Below are 24,403 nucleotides of genomic sequence, written 5' to 3' on the forward strand. Positions count from 1 at the left end.
GGGTGCCAGGCCTAATCGTCCAACATCAGTGCCTAACATCACTAACGCTCTTGTGGCTGAATGGAAGCAAGTCCCTGCAGCAATGTTCCAACATCTAGTGGAAAGCCTTCCCAGAAGAGTGGAGGCTGTTAAGCAAAGGCGGGACCAACTCCATATTAATGCCCACGATTTTGGAATGAGATTTTCGAGAAGCATGTGCCCACATACTTTTGGTCATGTAGTGTATATGAAACCCAAATACGGTGGTGCATCTCAGGTTTATTACTTCTCACTCAGGCAGTTTGTGGACTGACTGGCACAACACAGGAGTTCAGGAGTTTAAATTTGAAATGTTGAAATATTCCTCCTGCAAAATAAAAATAGGCAAACTTTGATAACTGCATGGCATGGCCTGACCTTTACTAGTGGCTTTGTTCAGCTTGAATGTTCTTTTTCTCCCCATGTCTTTCTATCTTAAACCCCATATCCAACATATGTGCATGTTCCCCACTCCCCTTATCTCCCTCCTCTGTAGCTCCCCACCCCTCTGCCTTCTGCTTCTCGTCTGATTGATAATATCTCTATCCATGTGGAAAGTGTAATTAACTCTGAGCAGAGCTTGAGTAGATCATCAAATGGGGAGTATCGCGCTCTCAGTGAAAATAAAAATAAATCAAAAAATGAAGTAAGCTTTCTTTATGCGACATCATTTTGAGTGCGGAACCATCACACCTTGTTTGTCAGAGCTTGAATAGAGCCTAAATAGATGTGTTGCATGTGTTAGATTCCCAAAAAAATCTCATATGCTGCTTGCAAAATATTGATATTCAACATTACCAACAGATTATTTAAAATCAATTTCTATGCAAAAAAAGAAATATCAAGCACCATGGTAAACAAAAATAATAACAACAGCAGTCCCATGATGTAAGCCCTAATTAGGTCTTTCAAGATGATCTAGAATTGCTGCCTCACACTATGCATTCGCTTTGTAAAAATCTATAGGCCACTGTGTCAAGTTTTTTAAGCAGTGGCAAATTGTCTCTGTTTTCATGCAAGGCAGGGTGGAAATGCAGTCTCCACCGTAGGACCTCCGGCAATGTCTGTATAAAGCCGAAAAGATGCCCAGTGAACTCCGGATGAACCCAGGCCTGTCTCTGTCTCTGAGAGGGCACTGCACTGCAGCATAGACACTGGCTCATGTGTTGATACTGTACCTCCTGGGCAAAAATGGTTGTCATATTGTTTCTAGATTAATTCATCACAAAGTCATGAACACACACAGGTTTTCTCTGATTAACCCTGGTTTGAACAAAACATCCACAAAAAGGTTTCAAAATGTATAATCTATTTCACCATTAATCTAAATTGTATGCTCGACTGACATCTTTGCCCATGTGTGTTGGTGTATTCTCACCAAGATCTTTTGCTAACACATTTTAACACTGCCTATGCAATAACCTAAGGGAGAAAAATCTATACAGGTAACAAAGTTCCTTAATTACACATCCATCAACCTAATCAATGTGTAAATATTCTCAGGTCACCGTCTACTGGCAGATTGTTTTTTCTGGCAATACTCTACAAGTAAATCAAGTGCACACACAATTCACTGTATCAGCAGCATGAGCTAAATTAACTGCATAACATTTGTGTTTTGTAGGACGTTGTCATCCATAAATAATATGATTTTTAGATTCTGGGGTTGAACTCTAATATTATAAGACACTTGTATTAATGGAACAACAGGGCACCCAGAGGGAAGACGCAGACACAGCTCTTGATACAGACAGAGCAAATAGCTGGCAGGAGTTCCTGGAGAGTGCTGATACAAAATAGAACCTGACCAGCAACACAACATGGCTTTCAAGTGAATTTTCTCCCTCAGTCTGTCTACTAGTACTGCTCTGCTTGGAGGAGTCCTCTGGTGTCCTGACTGCTGTTATCACTGGGAGCTGAGAGGAGGACATTTCAGTGCACATTAAGTCTGTGTAGGAGAGATGTCAGAGTGAAATAGGATCTCCCCTTTACATTTCTAACACTACAACATAATGTAGGCGCTGATGCCTTTTTCCAAGCTCCCACCCCTTCCCACAAACCACAAGCACTGTATGACAGAGTATTATGCTTGTGGTCTGCACGATGGATCCTCTTTCAAAGCTATGAAGAAATGAGTATCTACACAAGAAGGCAAACACGACAGGACCCCCGCAGCAAAACCTTTTTTTAATCATTTCACATTAAAAACAGATACTGTACGCTGCATCACAAAATGAAAAAGCAGTCCTGCAATAACAATAGAAACCAAAAGAGAAGAAACAACCAGTGGCATTTTCACTGAGACTCAGTATGTGTCCCATAGTAGTTCACCTCTCTCCATGGACAGATCTATACAGTAGGTGAGAAGCAGGGGAGGACTGGGACCTGAAATTGGCTCTCGCATTTGTAATATACCGGCCCATTTTTTTCCTTGAGGCCCTCACACCGGTCCATATTTTTCCTCAAGGTCAGATAATGATAATCTTGCTAATTTTTTCCCCGTTAGACAGGCCCACTAGGCTAAAAATGAACCAGCCCATCTGGCATTTCGGGCAAATGCCAGATGGCAAGTCCGCCCCTGGAGATGGCTGAGGTCACTGCTAAAGGAGACATGATAAGCCATACATGAGAGATTAGATTACACACAGCAGGTCAACAACAGACAGGAAATCATAGTTCACAAAGCACTTGGAGTTCATTCCCACCTGTACTGTACATTATAACGATGACATAGTATAAGTTTTGTCACATACACCGGATAGGTGCAGTCAAATGTGTTGTTTTACAGGGTCAGCCATAGTAGTACGGCGCCCCTGGAGCAAATTAGGTTTAGCTGCCTGACTCAAGGGCACATCGATAGATTTTTCACCTTGTCGGCTTGGGTATTCAAACCAGCGACCTTTCGGTTAATGGCCCAACACGCTAACTGCTAGGCTACCTGCCGCCTGTCTGAATAATCATGGCTAATTGATATGCTACTCTGGGTGGATGTACTCGTCATATCATAGTGATGCAATACGGTCCCTTTTAGTGTGATGGCACTAGATGGGAGGGGTGTTAAAGAAACATAAAGTGCAAACCAAATCCTTTTTGAGATGGACTCAGACCAGTCAGCGTTTCATGTCAGGGCTTTGGATAGTCCTTTGTCACTTTTGAGAACAGAAAAACACCTGTGGATTTCACACCACCCATGGTTTGGTGATTTTGATTATTACTGGTTATTAAATGTGTTTGGTTGGGGCTATCGTCTATAAAAAAATATTGGGCTTAAAATCACCTCCAATTTGACAAACCTTGTGTCTTTCAGGCAGAGATGGACAATAGTCCCGGCAAAGTCGACAGGCTACCGTTTCTGCAAACGACAGGTTCACATGTTGGGCTTGATTATTTGAATCCGTTGTGTTAGTATTATCCTGCTCTGTTACAAAATTTGTATTTGCTTCAAATCAAAATGTCAACTGGTCATAAGTCGGTTCATGTAAGTCTTTCTTCAATAACATGTCCACTGTAGACAGGACAGAACACTGTCTCGTACCCGTTTTGTTGTTTCGTACCACAACACCAATATTAACACCACAATACAACACACCCTGTATCCTGAAATGAATCAGAAGATCATTTCCCCTCATCTGAATCTACATCAGTGCAATTATTATCGTCCAAACATTATTTCCATTAATAGAGCCTTGATTATCATGGAAATTCAATTTTCAATTCAATTCAATTTCTAGCTGGGCTATCTCCATGTAAGGGCCATGTCCATTATGTAAAATATGGTTGGGAGTCCGTCAGTTCTCACCAGACAACACACCCACATCATGCAGCTGAAATGAAACTAAACCCCCTCAGCATGTTCATTTATGAGCGACATTTGTACTCTGCTTGTATTCTGCCAGGTAAACAATGTCATACTCCACCTCTCTGGTTTTGGCTCAGCCTCAGTCATCAATGAGTGCTTTTACCCCACTGAGGCGCTGCCGCCAAGAGGCAAGCGTTTAATAATTTACATGAGTTTACACATAGGAATATGGCACCTGTTTAATATGTTGTTAAGAAGCAGCTCAGTACCTTGCCTTCCATCAGCGTACTAACCTTGTGGTAAATTGATAGGAGTGGAATCAATAGAACGGATGCATTAAACAACAAAATAAATAACCGAATGCAAAACAGTCATTTTGGAATTGATTCTTTAGAATGCTCATGTTTTCCCAATATGAATGCAAATACAGTCCCAACACCCCTTCCCGTAGATATACAACTTGCCGCCTAAGAAAACAGTGCATCAACAAAATGGAACTGCCTTAGATGGATGAGTCATATGAAATATGTTAATGTGAGCCATGTTCAATCTATACATTCTATTTCTATAGCTGGCCTCATCTCATAGGCCACAGAGAGAGACAGAGAGAGAGAGAGAGAATGACAGAGAGAGAGACAGGGCAAATGTACAGTAAAGCAACACTGCAGTCCAGCGTCAGCCAATCAGCATCACCAAAGAGAGAAACCGTCTCCGAGAGGAAGCAGCGCATGCAACTTGGACAGTTCACAGCAACTGTTATGGTACAATGTCTGGCAGTACTGACCGATGGGTGACTAGTGAATACACATGTCTAGGACAGAGATGAGTCCCTTCCCGTTAGGTTTACAGTGTAGTCTGTCTGTCTGTGAACTGGAGAAGACCTATGAGTCAGGTAGATGAGCACGTGAGGGGGAGGGGAGGCGGCTGTCCTCCTCCAGCAGTACAGTAACAGTAACAGTTCCAGTAACAGAGAGCACCAGTAAGTCCAGGTGACAGTTTCTTAATCCCCATTAGTGCTGCAGTGACAGTGTGGAGGGGAGGCCCAGTCCAGCCCAGTCTAGCCCAACCCAGCCACCCTCTCCTCTGACCAGCCACCCAGCCACCCATCCTCCCCACCAAAGTCACTATCATTCTGTCCTGGTAGCCTGTGGAAGAGGCTGCTGCTCACTGGCTCCCCGTGTGGTGGTGGCTCACAGTCGCCTTGCCTGGTGTGTGGAGCTGGGCTGGGGGCTCAGCAGGCGATCTCCTCCAGCGTGCCCAGGGTGGTCTGTAGGGGGACGCTCACCGTGTGGCTGATGGCCTCCGAGTGGTTCGCCACCGGGTCACAGGAACTCTGAGGTAGGGTGACACACACATATGCGTGTAGTACACTTATACACATGCACACGTCTACACTGCACCCCACTGCTGACTTGCCACTGAAGCTAAGCAGGGTTTGTCCTGGATGGGAGACCAGATGCTGCTGGAAGCAATGTTGGAGGGCCAGTAGGAGGCACTCTTTCCTCTGGTCTGAAAAAAGATCCCAATGTCCCAGGGCAGTGATTGGGGACATTACCCTGTGCAGAGTGCCATCTTTAAAATGCAATGTTAAAAAGGTGTCCTGACTCTCTGTGGTCACTAACGATCTTATGGCACTTATCGTAAGAGTAGGAGTGTTAACCCTGGTGTCCTGGCTACATACCCAATCTGGCCCTCATGCCATCATGGACACCTAATCATCCAATTGGCTCATTCATCCTCTCCCCTTTAACTATTCCCCAGGTCGATGCTGTATGTGAGAATGTGTTCTCATTCAACTTACCTGGTTAATTCAAATAAAAATACACTGAGTGACATTTTGACACGATCCAGTAGGAGAGATCTCATCTCCTTTCTTGTCAATAACTGAGAATGACATTGGGATAGCTGTCTGGCACAGAATAATATAAATCATATTGAGGTTTGGCTGGATGCTAAGCCATAAATACAGTATAAAACATATTCCAAACAGTGTGACAGTCCAGTTTGTCATCAGATTAACCTGATGACCTTACCACGTCCTCTCCGTGGCTCTCCTCCTCGTCATCTCGGCTCAGTAGGTCCAGCAACTTGTCCTTCACCACCTGACAACATATATATGTAACACACATTATCAGGTCATAAGGACATACACAGTATCACAAAATGATTCATGATGTGTGGTTTTTACATGCTGTGGTAACTTATGACCAATTTAGTTTAAGGTGAATTTTAACTGTTATAATTGGCACCATAAATAATACAGCAGGTGTAGACTTTAACGTGAAATGCTTGCTTACGAGCTCTTCCCAACGAGGCAGAGTTTAAAAATAACAATAAAAAGAAAACTAGTAACATAAGAGGAATAAAATACACAAGAATGGAGCTATGTACAGGGAGTACCAGAACCGGATCACTGTGGATCTATATACAGGGAGTACCAGAACCGGATCACTGTGGAGCTATATACAGGGAGTACCAGAACCGGATCACTGTGGAGCTATGTACAGGCAGTACCAGAACCGGATCACTGTGGAGCTATGTACAGAGAGTACCAGAACCGGATCACTGTGGAGCTATATACAGGGAGTACCAGAACCGGATCACTGTGGAGCTATATACAGGGAGTACCAGAACCGGATCATTGTGGAGCTATATACAGGGAGTACCAGAACCGGATCACTGTGCAGGGCTACCAGGTATTTGAGGTAGATATGTACATGAAGGCATGGTAAAGTGACTAGGCATCAGCATATGTAATAATATCTTGACTCAAGGCCAAACGTCACCGAGGCTGTTATTTTAGTGGCGGTCTTTAAAACCACAGCCAGAGCAGCAGCTCTCTCTGTCTGCGACAAAACACCCCGCACAGGCTCCCCATTAAAATATGAGAAAGGTTTGAAAAAAATTACTTTTCATGAGTATCTCTAAAGCCCAGAGGGCACAGAATGACTGGTTTGTCCTTGGCAGAGCTCCATGCAGACCAAAGCAGTAGGAGAGAGAGACCAACAGCTGAGCTGACTTAATGAAAAGACTGATCACGCACCTCAATCACTCAGCCCAGACAGAGATATGACAAGGCTCTTTCGTCTCAACAATTTAAATGTGAATGTGAATATGTGTGTGTGTGATTGGCCTTGAGTCTGTAGAGAAATGTGTGTGTAACCTATTAGACTGGGGTCTCTGATATGAATTGTTATTCATTTTTTTGTCATTATTTCTTCCGCCAAACATAACTGTCTGTGAGAGTGTTTGATAATGCGTTTGTGAGAATGTGTGTGTCTTTGGAAGTTTCAACATGGTGTGTGTTCTATGTCTGACCTCATAGGCGTAGTCAAATAGCTCCAGGATGGTGAGGATACTGGCCCCGATGAACAGACCCATCTGGCCACCTATATCACCTGGAAGATCAACAATACACAGTTAGAGAGAGGAGAGAGACAGCTAGCAAGCACTGGAAACCCAAGAGCTGATCCCTGAAAAGAATCCCCTATGGCAGCTATTGAAAACACTAAACAACTCTATTATCCAAACACACAGGGAAATCAATCAAATTGTTACAGAAATGAAAACCTCCTATTTGACAAATTGGGAAAATGAAACAAAAATACTGAATAAACTAAATTGCTATTTGGCCCTCAAAACAGAATACAAAAACGCAGAACATCTCTACTCTGTCAGAGACACAAAACAGAGACAGATCCTGACCAAATACAGGCTCAGGGAACACCAACTGGCTATAGAAAAAGGGAGACACAAAAAGACATGGCTACCCAAAGAAGAGCGTCTATGTGGTCACTGCATTACAGGGGAGGTACAGACAGAGATGCACTTTTTCCTGAGAAATACTCCCAAATAAGATGATAATTTTCAAGAAAATATCTCAATCAATTCCCAACTTCTGTGCATTTACTAATGACTATTCTGGGGGGGGGGGAGAAACCGCAAATATTACTGCCAATTACAGTATGTATATGATTGCCATAGCCTGACTTCCCATAACCATTAATTCCCTGAAGTATTTACATTGAATATAACTGACAGTAATATATAGTGTAACCATCATCCATGTACATGTTGTTCTTTATTTATTAGCCATTCTTTCTTTTCCTTTTTATAATCTTATTTTTTATTTAATGAAATGTATCTTAATTTGAATTTTAGAGAGAGAGAGAGAGAGAGAGGAGATGGAGAGCGAGAGCCAGAGCGAGAGCCAGAGCGAGAGGGGAAGAAGATAGGTAGGTAATAGCTAGATAGTTGACTATACCCAGTAAGCCTGCCACTTCGTAGGCTTTCTTCTGCTCAATGGTCTCATAGTTCAAGGCCTCAAAGAACACATCCAGGACTAGGATGTTATCCCTGAAAGAGAGACATCGATAAGATCAGATAACACTTCAATCATGTTCAAGAGAAGACAACACATTTATCTTGATATTGTCATCCTATTTAACTATCAATCAATGAACTGGTAAGTCATCAGTCATTCTTCAGGCCATCAGTCTAAATCCATCAGTTTTTTTAATTGTATTTTTTGAAAGTTTTATTAACCATTAGTCTTTTCAAAATGTGTTTATCTTTCTGTCAATGGGGAAATAGACATACAGGGCATACTATACCTACTATATCAATTGTTGTATTATCAATTGCCATAAGTAAGGGTACTTATTCTTCTACACTGAACCATATGTCCCATACAATGTCATTAGTAGAGTAGCATCTCAACTGATGACTGGATCCACTAGAGAATGCCTATTGTTATTATCATCAAAATCCCATTACATGATAACATGACGGATCTCTTCAATACCAGGCCCCAGTTCTCTTTCCCATTAGTCTGAGCGTCAAAGACATCTCAGTGTAATATCTTCACTTTCCACCCACACATTATTACTACATATAATATATGTGATACTGTAGGATGATGTATATTAGATTTTTCCTTCTAATGCATTCATCTGTTCCTCTGGAGCCTCCTATAGGCAGGTACTTACGTGATGTATTTCTCAGAGCGGTTGAACTTCTTTTCCAGGTAGCGTGCTGAGGTCTTACTGGGGATCTTGACCATGGACAGCTCCTTGTTGTAGCGTGTCATGTTGCATGGTGTCCTACAAATGCAGTTACTACTCTCCAGCATTGACAACTTGGCTACAGTGGAGAAGACAGGGAGACATGAAGGAGAGGATGAAGGGAGGGATGGAAGAGGGGTAATGGGTGAGGATGGGGGAGAGGGAGGGAAGAGGGGTAATGGGTGAGGATGGGGGAGAGGGAGGGAAGAGGGGTAATGGGTGAGGATGGGGGAGAGGGAGGGAAGGGGGTAATGGGTGAGGACGGAGAGAGAGTGGAGAGGGAGAGTTGACTTTAGTTTGAGGGCAACTGAGGGTACACACACAAACACATACCCATCTCAACAGCATTCCCTACAGCATATACCTCAGAATGGCCGTACGTCTTGATGCACTTAGCAGAAATGTCAGAGTCTATTTAACAGTATACATGTTTTACCTGGGACAGTGTACCAAAGACATAATGATGGGAGAAAATAAATGTTGATCCTTCTGCCTCCAGGATGATCTATTTGTAGATACTGAAGGGTGGTTAGTGTAATTGCTACTGCTATTTTTTTTATGGGGTAGATTTAATATTGCAGATAGATTGTAGCTTCCATCAATATAATTGTATTTATCATTTACAATCCCCCATATATTTGTTTTGTAAATGTGTACAGTACCAGTCAAAAGTTTGGACACACCTACTCATTCAAGGGTTTTTCTTTATTTTTTACATTGTAGAATAATAGTGAAGACAGCAAAACTATGAAATAACACATATGGAATCATGTATAAACCAAAAAAGTGTTAAACAAATTAAATTATGATTTTATATATTAGATTCTTCAAAGTAGCCACCCTTTGCCTTGATGACAGCTTTGCACACTCTTGGTATTCTCTCAACCACCTTCACCTGGAATGCTTTTCCATTTGCGCTTAGTAGGACTATCGTTTATTTTCAACAGGACAATGATTCCAAACACACCTCCAGGCAGCCTGGAGGTGTGTTTGGGGTCATTGTCCTGTTGAAAACAAATGATAGTGCTACGTCAGATGACCTGGCCTCCACAATCACCCGACCTCAACCCAATTGAGATGGTTTGGGATGAGTTGGACTGCAGAGTGAAGGAAAAGCTTCCAACAAGTGCTCAGCATATGTGGGAACTCCTTCAAGACTGTTGGAAAAGCATTCCTCATGAAGCTGGTTGAGAGAATGCCAAGAGTGTGCAAAGCTGTCATCAAGTTAAAGGGTGGCTACTTTGAAGAATCTCAAATATAAAATATATTTAGATTTGTTAAACACTTTTTTGGTTACTACATGATTCCATATGTGTTATTTCATAGTTTTGATGTCTTCACTATTATTCTATAATGTATAAAATATTAACAATAAAGAAAAACACTTGATTGAGTAGGTGTGTCCAAACTTTTAACTGGTACTGTACATACACAAACACACATAAATGCATACATATAGCTTTAAAAATATATTTCCTTTATTATTTTCATCTAACACTAACACCCCCCCCCCCATCGTCCTGGCCTTCCTCTACCCTCAACCTCTCCAAGGGAAGCACAGCCGAGAGCTGCCCAATGGCACGAGCCTACCAGATGAGCTAAACTACTTCTAAGCTTGCTTCGAGGCAAATTACACTGAAACATGCATGAGAGCACCAGCTGTTCTGGAAGACTGTGTGATCACGTTCTCCGCAGCCAATGTGAGTAAGAACTTTAAAAAAGTCAACATTCACAATGCTGCAGGGCCAGACGGATTACCAGGACGTGTATTGTGAGCATGCGCTGACCAACTGGCAAGAGTCTTCACTGACATTTTCAACCTCTCCCTGACCGAGTCTGTAATACCAACATGGTACAAGCAGACCACCATAGTCCCTGTGCCCAAGAACACTAAAGTAACCTGTCTGTAGCCATGAAGTGCTTTGAAAGGCAGGTCACGGCTCACATCAACACCATTATCCCAGAAACCCTAGACCCACTCCAATTTGCATACTGCCCCGACAGAACCACAGATGATGCAATCTCTATTGCACTCCAAACTGCCCTTTACCACCTGGACAAAAGGAACACCTGTGTGAGAATGCTATTCATTAACTACAGCTCAGGGTTCAACACCATAGTGCCCTCAAAGATCATCACTAAGCTAAGGACCCTGGGACTAAACACCTCCCTTTGCAACTGGAACCTGGACTTCCTGACGGGCCGCCCCCAGGTGGTAAGGGTAGGTAACAAAACATCCGCCACACTGATCCTCAACACAGGGGCCCCTCGGGGCTGTGTGCTCAGCCCCCTCCTGTACTCCCTGTTCACTCATGACTGCACGGCGAGGCACGACTCCAACACCATAATTAAGTTTGCAGATGACACAACAGTTGTAGGTCTGATCACCGACAATGACGAGACAGCCTATAGAGAGGAGGTCAGAGATCTGGCCGTGTAGGGCCAGGACAACAACCTCTCCCTCAATGTGATCAAGACAAAGGAGATAATTGTGGACTACAGGAAAAAGAGGACCGAGCACGCCACCATTCTCGTCAATGGGGCTGTAGTGGAGCAGGTTGAAAGCTTCAAGTTCCTTGGTGTCCACATCAACAAACTAACATGGTCCAAGCACACCAAGACAGTCGTGAAGAGGGCACGACAAAACCTCTGGAGACTTAAAAGATTTGGCATGGGTCCTCAGATCCTTAAAAGGTTCTACAGCTGCACCATCGAGAGCATCTTTACTGGTTGCATCGCTGCCTTGTATGGCAACTGCCCGGCCTCCGACCGCAAGGCACTACAGAGGGTAGTGAGTAGGGTCCAGCCATCCAGGACCTCTATACCAGGCTGTGTCAGAGGAAGACTCCAGCCACCCTAGTCATAGACTGTTCTCTCTGCTACCGCACGGCAAGCGGTACCGGAGCACCAAGTCTAGGTCCAAGAGGCTTCTAAACAGCTTCTACCCCCAAGCCATAAGACCTCTGAACATCTAATCAAATGGCTACCCAGACTATTTTCCCCGTTGCAACTCTCTTTTTATCATCTAGTCCTGTCCTTCCTCTACCCTCAACCTCTCCAAGGGAAGCACAGCCGAGAGCTGCCCAGTGGCACGAGCCTACCAGACGAGCTAAACTACTTCTATGCTTGCTTCGAGGCAAATGACACTGAAACATGCATGAGAGCACCAGCTGTTCTTGAAGACTGTGTGATCACGTTCTCCGCAGCCAATGTGACCCTATATACATTTTACAGACACAGCATATTTTACATTTGTTATCTTGTTGTTATTTGTCCCACCCTTCAGCTCCATTCAATCCCCCCATCTATCTCTTCACGCCATTTATATTGGATTTCCATTTGCCATATATTTTTCAACTGTGCTGTGATGCTTCACAAAAGTTCTGAACCTTTCTATTCTCATAGTTATTACCGATTGTAAATGAACTATTACCCTCAACAACTGTGGACACTGTAAATGCCCTCATGAAATACACAGGAATGTTTTATGAATTTTCCAGACATTTCTATCCATTCCTGGAAGTATAAAAATACTAGTCTAATCTGTCTGGTCCTATCCAAATCAATTTCCTCTGACAATAACCAGTCTCACTCACATTCTCAACACTTTCTAGCCTGCTGCTAGGTTCCCTTAATGCATAAAAATATCAAATCTGATCTCCCAACCCTAATCTCTCACTGTGACAATAGTATGGCAGTCTCCCCAGCTCGCCCTGGGCAGGACGGAGTCTCCCTTGGATTACTAATAGCCTTCAGGGCCAAGTGGTCACGTAATTGCAACAGGAAATTCAATATGGCACCTCAGTCCCTTTTCATTCTCATTCAAATAAGGGGTTATTGGATCCGGGTAGCAGTGTGCATTCATAACCCTGATTTACACACTCTCTCCCTCTTTCTATTTCTCTCTCTCCCCACATCACTATCTTACTCTCTTTCCTCTTCTTCCCTACCTCTCTCTCTATTGCCTTCGCTCTCTCTCCCTCTATCGTTCTGTCTTTCTCTCTCTATTTCTCTCTCTCTATCCACCGTCTCATCTCTGTCAAAAACAATTATTCTAACCAAATCGTCTGCTTTATTTCATATTTCCAAGCTTATTAAGAAACAGTGTTTTTAATGACTTAACACTCTCCATTACGCTGTCTTTGGCTGTGAACAGAATGTTATATTTAAGCTAGCAGTTGTTCAACCCGGAGACAAGCTAATCCTTTTTATTGTACGTTTGGTTTAAAACCATTATGTGAGATGAGAGGATCTTCTGTCATTCATCCTGCAATGAAACCGCATTTGTAAAACGATTACGCTAGTAACGTGATTGTATGATCACATTACTGTGGGCAATGCTATCTAAGTCGACATTTCACAGGACAACAAATGTCTGTGTTTTCCTCTGTGTGTATAATTAGGCACAGAGAAGATTTCTGTGTTCCTCTGTAATCTAGTCACAGGACCCTTCAGTGAGAACAGATGCTGCTCTCTTCCATTAAAACAGAAGCCACACTGTTTCTGTCTCCCAAACTTCCTGACTGACACATTGGTATAAAAAAAGAACAACTTCAAACTTTACTAAGTGAAAATGGTGCAGTGGGTATATCAAATTGGTTCACAGTCTAACTAGGAACTGATTTGCATAGAATTATTGGGTCTGTGTCTTCGGATGGAATAAGCACAGCCATTTCAAATTAAACCAATTCAGGAGGAGTGAGAGGGAGCGAGAGGGAGCTGGCCAGGTTGGACCAAGCACAAGGGGGTACTCTAGCTCTAGCTCTCCACAGTCTCCACAGGCTTCATATCCTCTTTATTTGAGACACATTGCCTAATTACAGTGGATGAGCCAGGGCCAAAGCGTAATAATTACCAGTGTTTGTGTGTGTCTGTCGCCCGGTAGGTAACAGAATGAGAGAACACCTCCCCTTAATGATATCAGCAGGGGAGTTAGACACCTCTACTACACAAAACACATAAACACTTTTCAATAAAGTTAATTTAGAGGAATAAACAAGGTCATGTCTCATCTGATTTTCATTTATCCCTTCAGTAAAGTATGAGTCTGTGGTAAAGGTAAAGGTATAAAAACAGCCTAATAAAAAATTTGACGAAGGAGAAAGTGAGAATAAAAAGTCAATATCCCAGTTTTACAGAAAATAACAGTTCAATATAGATGGGTTTAGGCACAAAATGAGATCCTACTGTATGTGAGTGATCCTACTGTATGTGAATGATCCTACTGTATGTGAATGATTTTACTGTATGTGAATGCATACAGCTCCCCCTCCTCTCAACACACACACAGATAAACACAGATTCCTTATTTGTAATATACACAGTACAGTATGAAAGTAAAATGAACCGAGGGAGGTTTCTAGACCTGGCTTTTCTAGAGGAAGAAAAACACAGCTGGGTAAATACTAATCCTAAATACCAGGGCCAACCAGCACAATGAGAGAACCTCTGTATTCTCTATGAATGATCAATAATACATGTGTAGCTAACTAATACAGAATGTGTCAAATCTTTTGGGAATTGATAAGACACTTGTGTTGACACAATGTACCAATGTACCTATACCTTCATGCTATCTTTATGTCCCCTAGCCCATGGAGAAACAGGAATGCTATGATGTCAAATCATTTCAAACCAAACTGCAACAACAAGAGGATGAGTGAGAGAGAGGAGGAGGGAGGTGTTGCACTCCCAGTAAGTATTCTATTAATACGAAGCACTGCAGCAACGCATAATATTTTACCACGAACACTACTCTTTTGTCCACTTGAGACTACGGGTTTCCTGGGGAAGTTGTGAAGCACCGGGGAAGCTGTGAAGTGCGCTGTACAGCCTGCACTCTAGCCTGTTGTGTGATTGTGTTTATGAGTCTGTTATTAAAGAATGTGAAACCATGTTGTGTATGTTAACTATTGCCTGATTCTGTTCATGAGTCTGTTATTATATATGTATGTTTCCCGCTTTTCATTAAATCATGTATGGCTATTGTATTTGTTCATATGGGCAGAATATTGTATAGCTGGGTTCCCCAACTGGCGGCTCATGGGCCAAATTTGGCCACCCAATTTTTTTAATGTATTTTTATTGTTGGACATTGTTGGATTTTAATTGAACAAATCTGTTCCAAAGTATTCCCATGCGTAATAGAGAGACACATCGTATACAAATGTAAGCAAGGTTTGAAATGTTTTAGTCAAACGTATTTGTTTGGGCATCTTGTGGTCAATTTGTAATCTACAAGTTATTTGTAATTATGTTCCGGCCCCCAAACCATCCGCTCAAGAAAATAATCTAGTTGATGATCCCTGTTGTATAGGCTATATTGCCTACAGAAATTGGTTCAGTTATAGCCTAAAATAATTGTGTTCATATGGGTAGAATATTGTTTATTAGGTACACCATCCCATTCACAAAATTGGTTCACTCCTGCAGACAGTGAGTCACGTCGTGTCAAGGATACTGGCTGGTGGCGTTGGTGTAAAGGTATGGGGAATGTTTTCCTGGCACACGTTAGGTCCCTTGATACCAATTGAGCAATGGTTCCATTCCCCGAAGAATGCAGGCTGTTCTGGAGGCAAAGGTGGGTCCGACCCGGTACTAGAAGGATGTGCCCTAATAAACTGACCACTAAGTGGATATCAATTCATTCATATGGTTATATAAAGGCTGAAGGCTAAAAATAGCCTATACTATATCTGGACCTATATCTAGTTTCTACAATCTATTTTCATTTTAAATCATGGTTTTTGGTTTTCTCTAGTTTTTACACCATCCACTAACACCAACCATTTACTATAAAACATTTATTTATCAACAAAAAAGCTTAGCAAAATAGAAAAAATGACGGGGCAAAAATAAGTAGGCCTACATTTTTTTTTCAAATAACCCCAAAAATACAAGAGTAGGCTACATGACAATGAAGCTCCATAAAAACAAGTTCACAAACAAATCATCCAAGAATGTGCTTAGTGTTCTGGTCTCATAAGGATTTTGGAGTCATTGAAAGGGTTGAACTTGAAGAAGTGTCCAAGTAGACTAGGTGCTCATTTCTCTCAGATGGATTTTGGAGTATTCACAACTGCTAATTGAAAGTGTAGGCAACGCGCTTCAGGTAAGACTCCATCCGTTGAGTTTTGGTGTAGGCTACTTCTCAACCAGCAACGTCCGATCCTTCTGTTGCTTATGGTAGTAGGGTCTTTGCCATGGCGGTGGAATGCCAGCAAGTTGCTGTTTCCTTCTCATTTCACCTCCTTGCTGCTGTCGTTGCAATGCCTCGATGAACTTCCAAATGGTGGGGTGGGTAGAGCCAAGATTCAACAAAAAGTTCAATGCCAGCTCTCCACTCCATTGTTGGTCTTTGCCAAGTCTTGCAGGACAGCATCGTAGCAGCACCAAAATTCAGAAGAAAAAAAAATAGATAGAAGCATATTAGTAACAATTTTATTGGCCTTGGGCATGATGTCATCAATAGTAAGAAAAATAATAATAAAGCCATTATTATGTTAAACAAGCCATACATATGGGAAACATTGGCTTTCTTCCAATGAGTCCGACTTTCTCCCCAACCCATGTTGCCTGAAAGTATGTCAGGGGGTCCTCCAGTTGATGTTCCGGGCGCTGAAAGAACCAGGTATCCAGACACTGTAACCTCATCATTCAGGGTTACGCGATGTCGGCATTTCAAAGTGTGATATTCGGTGCACGTTCCTGTCTGTAGGGGTAGCCTTCATGCAGCAGGATATTTTTTCCACGCACCCAGAGGATAAATTCGGGTTCCACTGTAGCTTTCTCTGACCTCCTCTAAGAATAACGAATGAGGAGGGTAGCGGTGCAAGATCTTTTTAAGCAGAATATTTGGATTATTAGCATATGAACAACATGAAATTCGATTGCTGGACTATCGAAGCCATCCATCCAACACATTTATTCAGATCCGGCAGTTCAAAGAGGATAGTTTCAAAGGTAATCAATTAGGCCTAGTTATTGTTCATTAGCAGCATACATTTGCATTCATTTTCTTAAATCTCTTAAAATAGCTTATACTCTTCTTGTGCAATGTATAGCCTACTGTACTATAATGCCAGCCGAGATCTGCCGCAGATGTATTTTTTAAACATGACTTAAAAAAACTTAAGCCTATGCAACATTAACCAATTAAAACTGTTCTGTAGCAATTAGGTTTGTGCTGTAGGCTATAGGCCCAATACATTATCACTATGCTATGCTTGAATTGCCCTGCCAATTTTGAAATGATATATATTTTTAAATGGTATATGATCACACTGGTACAGGATCATTTGTTGTATTACTTTTGAGGCACAGCTGAGTGAGTATAATATATATATACATATATATATATATATATATATATATATATATATATATATATATATATATATATATATATATATATATATATATATATATATATATATATATATATATATATATATATGTTTTTACTGGACTGATGGCCAGCATCTGACAGTCAGTCTGAGGGGAGAAAGGGAGCAGCGGTGAGGCTGCCTCTCATTCGACTCAACAATACCGTCCCTCCGCTCTCCCTCCGTTAGCTGATGGAAAAACTAAATTCACACTGCATTATTTATGCCTCATGCACCAATTCTATTGCAGATGCAGTGCTGGTTATAGCGTGAGTGGAAGTAGGGAGAACGTACATTTTATGGCTCATAAAAATGTTGAACAAAGTGTTGACAGTGCTGGATAACAACTTAAACATGTAATGTACTTACTCATATAAACAGGCTTATAGGTGCACTTGATTTGCTCTCTGGGCCTGCTGGGTAGGTGGAGTTCTACCTTCAGAATCATGAAATAATTTAAAATGGGGACACTTTGCCTTCCCGGAGCTAGGGCTGCTGAATCAACTGCATCTACAGTCAACAGCGCCAAACAAATAAAAAAAATAGGAACAGAAGGCTTTATTGTTGGGTTTTTTACAGAAATGTTTGGTGATCGACAAGGAATGCCTTGTTGGTGATCACTGCTATAGCCTATAGATCATTTTCTGCCCATATGAATACATGTATTTTAGGCCATATAAAGAACAGCTATGCGTGATTTAATGAAAAGTAGCAAACAGACACAATTTTTTTTCACATTCTTTAATTAAAGACTCAGAAACAGAAAAGGCAATAGGCGATACAGCCGGCTTCACAGTTTCCTGCCAAATAGTCCTACAAAGAAACTTGACGATGTTGAATGCGCGAGGGGGTCTGTGCGCTGCGTAGTACCTTCGACAAAAAGACATGTAACCGTGTGCGTTTGTGTGCATTCATATTGTGGACTTACCGAGGGCAGGCTCGGCACAGTCTTTGTACTGTTCAGGGGTACAGAATGGAGAATCACCTAGAAGGACAGAAGGAGCACAGAAGGAAGGGGAGGAAAGTTCAGATTCAGCTTTTCTGCTAGATATATTTATGAAATGTAGTACCTCTGGATGACTTATGAGTTTGAGAAAAACAAACTGTAAACAGCTCAGATTTCTGTGGAATAGGGTTACAAAGCTATCAGTGATTTACTAAAGTTACCGGAATCTTCAGTAATTTGGGGTAATAAACAGAAAATCTATGGCAATCTATCGTAACTTTGGTAATTTATACTTGAATAACATAAATCTGTGTCCATATTGTTCATGAGTTTCTAGTAGCTAGACCATATGGGTCAAGAGAAAATAGCCTCATTAATGAAAAAAGCATCTAACTCTTCCAACTATTGACTTTTCTTCACAACTGCCACCAATTTGACACCAAAACATTGACAACAAATACATATCGACATAGTAAAATAAATTAAAGTGTGTAAAAAATGATAAAGGATATTATGATGAATCTCTCATATTAAACACCAATGGTATTCCCTAAGTTGATGGTTTATATTTATGATCATGTTTTACAGCTTTGTCATATTTATTTAGTTTTTGTTGATATTTTAAAATCATCTTATTTAATGATGTTATATATTCTGCATGTGATACGACCACACAGAGGGCCATAGATAACACCTGGGATAATCTGGAGTACCCAAAAGGGCCAATAGATGTTTTATGATAGATTACACAAAATCCTTGAAAGACACCAAAATTCTGATAGTTTAATGGTAAACTGTGAACGTTTCCAGTAATATACCCTCCCTTTGCAACCCTACTGTGGAATCAGTCAAGGAGACTCGTAACATGCAAAAATCTACCACACCTAAAGAGAGTGTGAGAGAGAGAAATATAGCTTTGTGTGGAGCAAGGTGATAGACAAGCCTTGGAGCAGAAAGCTTTAATACACCAACACAAACCTTGACCTTACACCTTACAGCTCTTTGACCTTTTCAAACCCACCACAGACTTTAGATTACTTTATCAACCGCAACAACTACTGTAACTCCTTCATCAAACTTTCCTCACCTTGTTCTATGTCTTCAAATAGTCCTTGATGAAAAAACATGGCCCATAGCCCAAACAATTGTTTTTGTTTTGCCCATGGCCCAGACAATGCAATATTACAGACTCTATCCACATGTTTTGTTTAGTGTGATAAGGGGAAAGAAAGTGTGTGCTCTTACCGGGCATGTGCACCATCCTGCAGTTACAGTTTTCCACGATGTAGCGTGTCTCACAGTCGATCCTGCAAGCTGTCACACTATAGACCTGGAAGAAGCCAGAGTCTAGCGCCTTGGACTCACACTCTCCCCACGGAGGAGGCAGGTAGGTCAGCTACAACACAGGAGAGACACAGTGGAGGGATGGAGCAGAGAGACAGAGAGAGAGAGAGAGAGAGAGAGAGAGAGAGTGACAGGGAAAAACACTCAGCTGAAGTCTAAAACTCCCATAGACACATAGGAGATGTCATGGTGTTATTGTGATTTAGAGCCATCAGAGAGAGGTTCCAAAAGGCCCTCTCTAGAACACAGCAGGCTAGATGACAGAGGAACAAAAGGAAGGTCTGGCCAACAGACTGGGCTGAGTGGGACACATTCACAGATACAGTCTCTCGCTGTGAAAACTCACAACAGGTTCCAAGAACACAAAAGCTCCAAATGTTCCCCCCTCTCGCCCCCACCACACCCCCATGGCTCTGGAGACGGGAACAGCAGACGAGGAGAGAGGGACACCAGGAGGAGCTGTGTGAGCGCCCATCTGCCCTGCATGCAGGTGGCCCTCTCCAGCCGCTCCGCTACTCTCCATTCAGCATCCATCACCCAGCGCCCCCTGCATTGTGGGAGATGCAGTTTCCTCAGCCAAATACCAGTTCTTGGACCAAAATAATCCGTATCCTGCCAGGTCAGATTTGGCTGTGAAATGTCTGTTAGCACAGATAACATTGGAGAAGAATCAGTCCAATCAAAAACTGATACTGTATCCATGCATCCAGATAGTTTGTTGTTGTTAACTCGAACACAGAATTCCCTTGATATCAGCAAGCGAGACGTTGATTTTCAAATCAAATCAAATCAAAGTTTATTTGTCACGTGCGCCGAATACAACAGGTGTAGACCTTACAGTGAAATGCTTACTTACAGGCTCTAACCAATAGTGAAAAAAAGGTGTTAGGTGAACAATAGGTAAGTAAAGAAATAAAACAACAGTAAAAATACAGGCTATATACAGTAGCGAGGCTATAAAAGTAGCGAGGCTACATACAGACACCGTTTAGTCAGGCTTATTGATGTAGTATGTACATGTAGATATGGTTAAAGTGACTATGCATATATGATAAACAGAGAGTAGCAGTAGCGTAAAAGAGGGGTTGGCGGGTGGTGGGTGGCCGGACACAATGCAGATAGCCCGGTTAGCTAATGTGCGGGAGCACTGGTTGGTCGGCCCAATTGAGGTAGTATGTACATGAATGTATAGTTAAAGTGACTATCCATATATGATAAACAGAGAGTAGCAGCAGCGTAAAAGAGGGGTTGGGGGGGGGCACACAATGCAAATAGTCCGGGTAGCCATTTGATTACCTATTCAGGAATCTTATGGCTTGGGAGTAAAAACTGTTGAGAAGCCTTTTTGTCCTAGACTTGGCACTCCAGTACCGCTTGCCATGCGGTAGTAGAGAGAACAGTCTATGACTGGGGTGGCTGGGGTCTTTGACAATTTTTTGGGCCTTCCTCTGACACCGCCTGGTGTAGAGGTCCTGGATGGCAGGCAGCTTAGCCCCAGTGATGTACTGGGCCGTACGCACTACCCTCTGTAGTGCCTTGCGGTCAGAGGCCGAGCAATTGCCGTACCATGCAGTGATGCAACCAGTCAGGATGATCTCGATGTTGCAGCTGTAAAACCTTTTGAGGATCTCAGGGCCCATGCCAAATCTTTTTAGCTTCATGCGGGGGAATAGGCTTTGTCGTGCCCGCTTCACGACTGTCTTGGTGTGTTTGGACCATTCTAGTTTGTTGTTGATGTGGACACCGAGGAACTTGGAGCTCTCAACCTGCTCCACTACAGCTCGATTGAAACACGACTAATGAAGCCAACACTTAAAAACATTTCAAACTAGCCCTGGCCTCACTCATATACTGAAGGTCTGGCCACGCTCCTATAGGTCTCCATTCACAATTAAACAGTCTTCCCTTCATCACTTCTAGGAAGATAGACTTTCCCAGCACTGTCGATTTCATTAAGATGAGAGGCAGGTGCTCCTCAGCAGCAGTCAGTCCATCACCTTTCCCATCACCTTCATACCTCTGCTAATCTTTCCTCTTGTCCTAATTGGAGTGGGCTCTGGCTGATGTATAACACTATTATCCTGCTGTAATCAAATATCAAATCGTCAGAGTAGATAGATGTCAGCGCCCACTATGGGGTGAACTGATGACCTGATTAAATACACTCCAATGACGGCCAGGACCCTCTCTGCCCCTCCCCACAGATTATTCATCAATGACCACACACTCTGCCATTGGGATGCACGTCAGCAATTAGAAAGCATATTAGAAACTGATCAAAACTAAAATGAAACAGTTGAATCAACAAGGGGCATAATTCAAGTTGTCGACTCTAGATTTGGAATTAGGCTTTGGGAGCTCTACATGGATTTGCTAACTTTGGGGATTTTGTTGAAAATCGGAGCTGTGAGTTTGGAGTTTTATTAACGAACCAGTACAGTATAGTATATCAGTTCATCCCTCTCCCGTGGACACTAGGTTGCCAAGACCAAAAATACATGACTGAGACGCATCCAGAAGACACAGGAGGGAGAGAGGTTCAGGGTCTTTAATGGAATTGTAATGTACAGGCACGGGAATGCCCTTGTGACTTCTGTGGAAAGCATAGCAAAGAACACTTTAATATTTGAAACTCCCCTATACTTAAAATAATGAGAAAATACAGAGGGTTATCAAAGAACACAGGCAATCCAGTGTGTGTGTATGTGTGTGTGTGTGTGTGTGTGTGTGTGTGTGTGTGTGTGTGTGTGTGTGTGTGTGTGTGTGTGTGTGTGTGTGTGTGTGTGTGTGTGTGTGTGTGTGTGTGTGTGTGTGTGTGTGTGTGTGTGTGTGTGTGTGTGTGTGTGTGTGTGTGTGTGTTCATGCATTATTAAGTGCCCATAGTGGCTGTGTTCTTTGACTTCTGTGCACTTATTATTTTTTTTATGAAGTGGCTTTTATCTGGAAGTAATAATACGAGTTCATTTGAGTGCATGACTTCAGCTCCGCCTCACAATTGAGCTGTCTGGTTGGATCTGATTACAATCGCACACCAATGACCACAGGCAGCCATTGTACTTTTACAAAGTCCCCACAGTACTGCTAATCATTAAGACATATCGGCTATATTCAGCCTTATTATAAGCATGGTCATCACATGGCGTCTCACAAGATGTCCTCGGGTTGGCTCTGTCAGGAACTGAAGTTGTGCCACGCTACAGGAACACAAGGGCCAAGCCACAGTAGGAAGTCTGGGGAATCTTTGAATTCAAAGTGCAAAGCGGAGTTAATTAGCTGGTGTCTAAATTTACTGTGTTTCCCACTGTGCTGGTGCAATGGGGAGGATGAAGGATGATGATGCTGAGCCTGTCACACAGACAGATCTGAGCTGAAGCTGAGACTGCTGGGAGCTCTACGGCCCAGGGGGCCTGCCTGGCCACTCCATGATTGAAGGCCTCCAGAGTCGCCTGCCTGCCTGCCTGCCTGCCTGCCTGCCTGCCTGCCTGCCTGCCTGCCTGCCTGCCTGCCTGCCTGCCTGCCTGCCTGCCTGCCTGCCTGCCTGCCTGCCTGCCTGCCTGCCTGCCTGCCTGCCTGCCTGCCTGCCTGCCTGCCGCACAGTAGACCTTCTCTGTATGCTTATCGCTAGCAGACTTTTACTTTCTTTTTCCTCCTCTCATCTTTTTCAGGACGTGAGTTGTTTTTCAAACTTCTGGAAATGACTGAACATGTTTTGGATCTTCCTTCTTCATTCCCTTTTTTAAATGATGGTAGTTATACAGTTTATTATAGATTTATTGAACAGTTTCTTCTTTATATGTACAGTGCCTTCAGAAAGTATTCATACCCCTTGACTTATTCCAGATTTTGTTGTGTTACAGCCTGAATTCAAAATGGATTAAATTGTTGTTTTTTTCTCACTCATCTACACACAATACCCCATAATGACAAAATTAAATTGTTTTGGGAAATTTTTGCAAATGTATTGAAAATGGGGCGCATAAATATCAATTTACATAAGTATTCACACCCCTGAGTCAATACTTTGTAGAAGCACATTTGGCAGCAATTACAGCTGTGAGTCTTTCTGGGTAAGTCCATAAGAGCTTTCCACACCTCGATTGGGCAACATTTCTCCACTATTCTTTTCAAAATTCTCCAATCTCTGTCAATTTGGTTGTTGATCATATAGACAACCATTTTCAGGTCTTGCCATAGATTTTCAAGTAGATTTAAGTCAAAACTGTAAAACTTTTGAACTTATTTAGGCATACCATAACAAAGGGGTTGAATACTTATTGACTCGACATTTCAGCTTTTCATTTTCAATTAATTTGTACAAATATCAAAAAACATAATTCCACTTTGAAATGATGAGGTATTGTGTGTAGGCCAGTGACACAAAATCTCAATATGAATCCATTTTAAATTCAGGCTGTAACACAACAAAATGTGGAAAAAGTCAAGGGGTGGAAATACTTTATAAAGGTACTGTATAGGTTTTCTGCTTTATCAGTCCATGGTTGTGGACTACAGGAAAAGGAGGACCGAGCACGCCTCCATTCTCATCGACGGGGCTGTAGTGGAGCAGGTTGAGAGCTTCAAGTTCCTTGGCGTCTACATCACCAAAAAACTAACATGGTCAAAGCACACCAAGACAGTCGTGAAGAAGGCACGACAAAACCAATTCCCCCTCAGGAAATTGAAAAGATTTGGTATGGGTCCTCAGATCCTCATAAGGTTTTACAGGTGCACCATCGAGAGCATCCTGACGGGTTGCATCACTGCCTGGTATGGCAACTGCTCGGCCTCCGACCGCAAGGCACTACAGAGGGTGGTGCGTACGGCCCAGTACAGTAATTCACCGGGGCCA

General features: G+C 42.4%; 1 protein-coding gene across 2 annotated transcripts in view; it reads right to left on the bottom strand.

Moving 5' to 3' along the window:
• Positions 1–2,186: 2,186 nt before the first annotated feature.
• Positions 2,187–24,403, bottom strand: part of LOC106606842 (acid-sensing ion channel 2) — a 469,551-nt gene continuing 447,334 nt past the window's right edge. For both annotated transcript variants that reach the window (XM_045720107.2, XM_045720106.2), the window contains 7 exons: positions 19,456–19,606; positions 18,193–18,249; positions 8,806–8,959; positions 8,082–8,173; positions 7,136–7,215; positions 5,851–5,919; positions 2,187–5,150 (listed from right to left, as the gene is read on the bottom strand). In XM_045720107.2, the coding sequence (XP_045576063.1) occupies positions 5,049–5,150; positions 5,851–5,919; positions 7,136–7,215; positions 8,082–8,173; positions 8,806–8,959; positions 18,193–18,249; positions 19,456–19,606 (705 nt within the window). In that variant the 3' untranslated portion in view covers positions 2,187–5,048. The remainder of the gene's footprint in view (positions 5,151–5,850; positions 5,920–7,135; positions 7,216–8,081; positions 8,174–8,805; positions 8,960–18,192; positions 18,250–19,455; positions 19,607–24,403) is intronic.

Source organism: Salmo salar, chromosome 06, assembly GCF_965601325.2.
Source record: "Salmo salar chromosome 06, fSalSal1, whole genome shotgun sequence".
Classification (NCBI taxonomy): domain Eukaryota; kingdom Metazoa; phylum Chordata; class Actinopteri; order Salmoniformes; family Salmonidae; genus Salmo; species Salmo salar.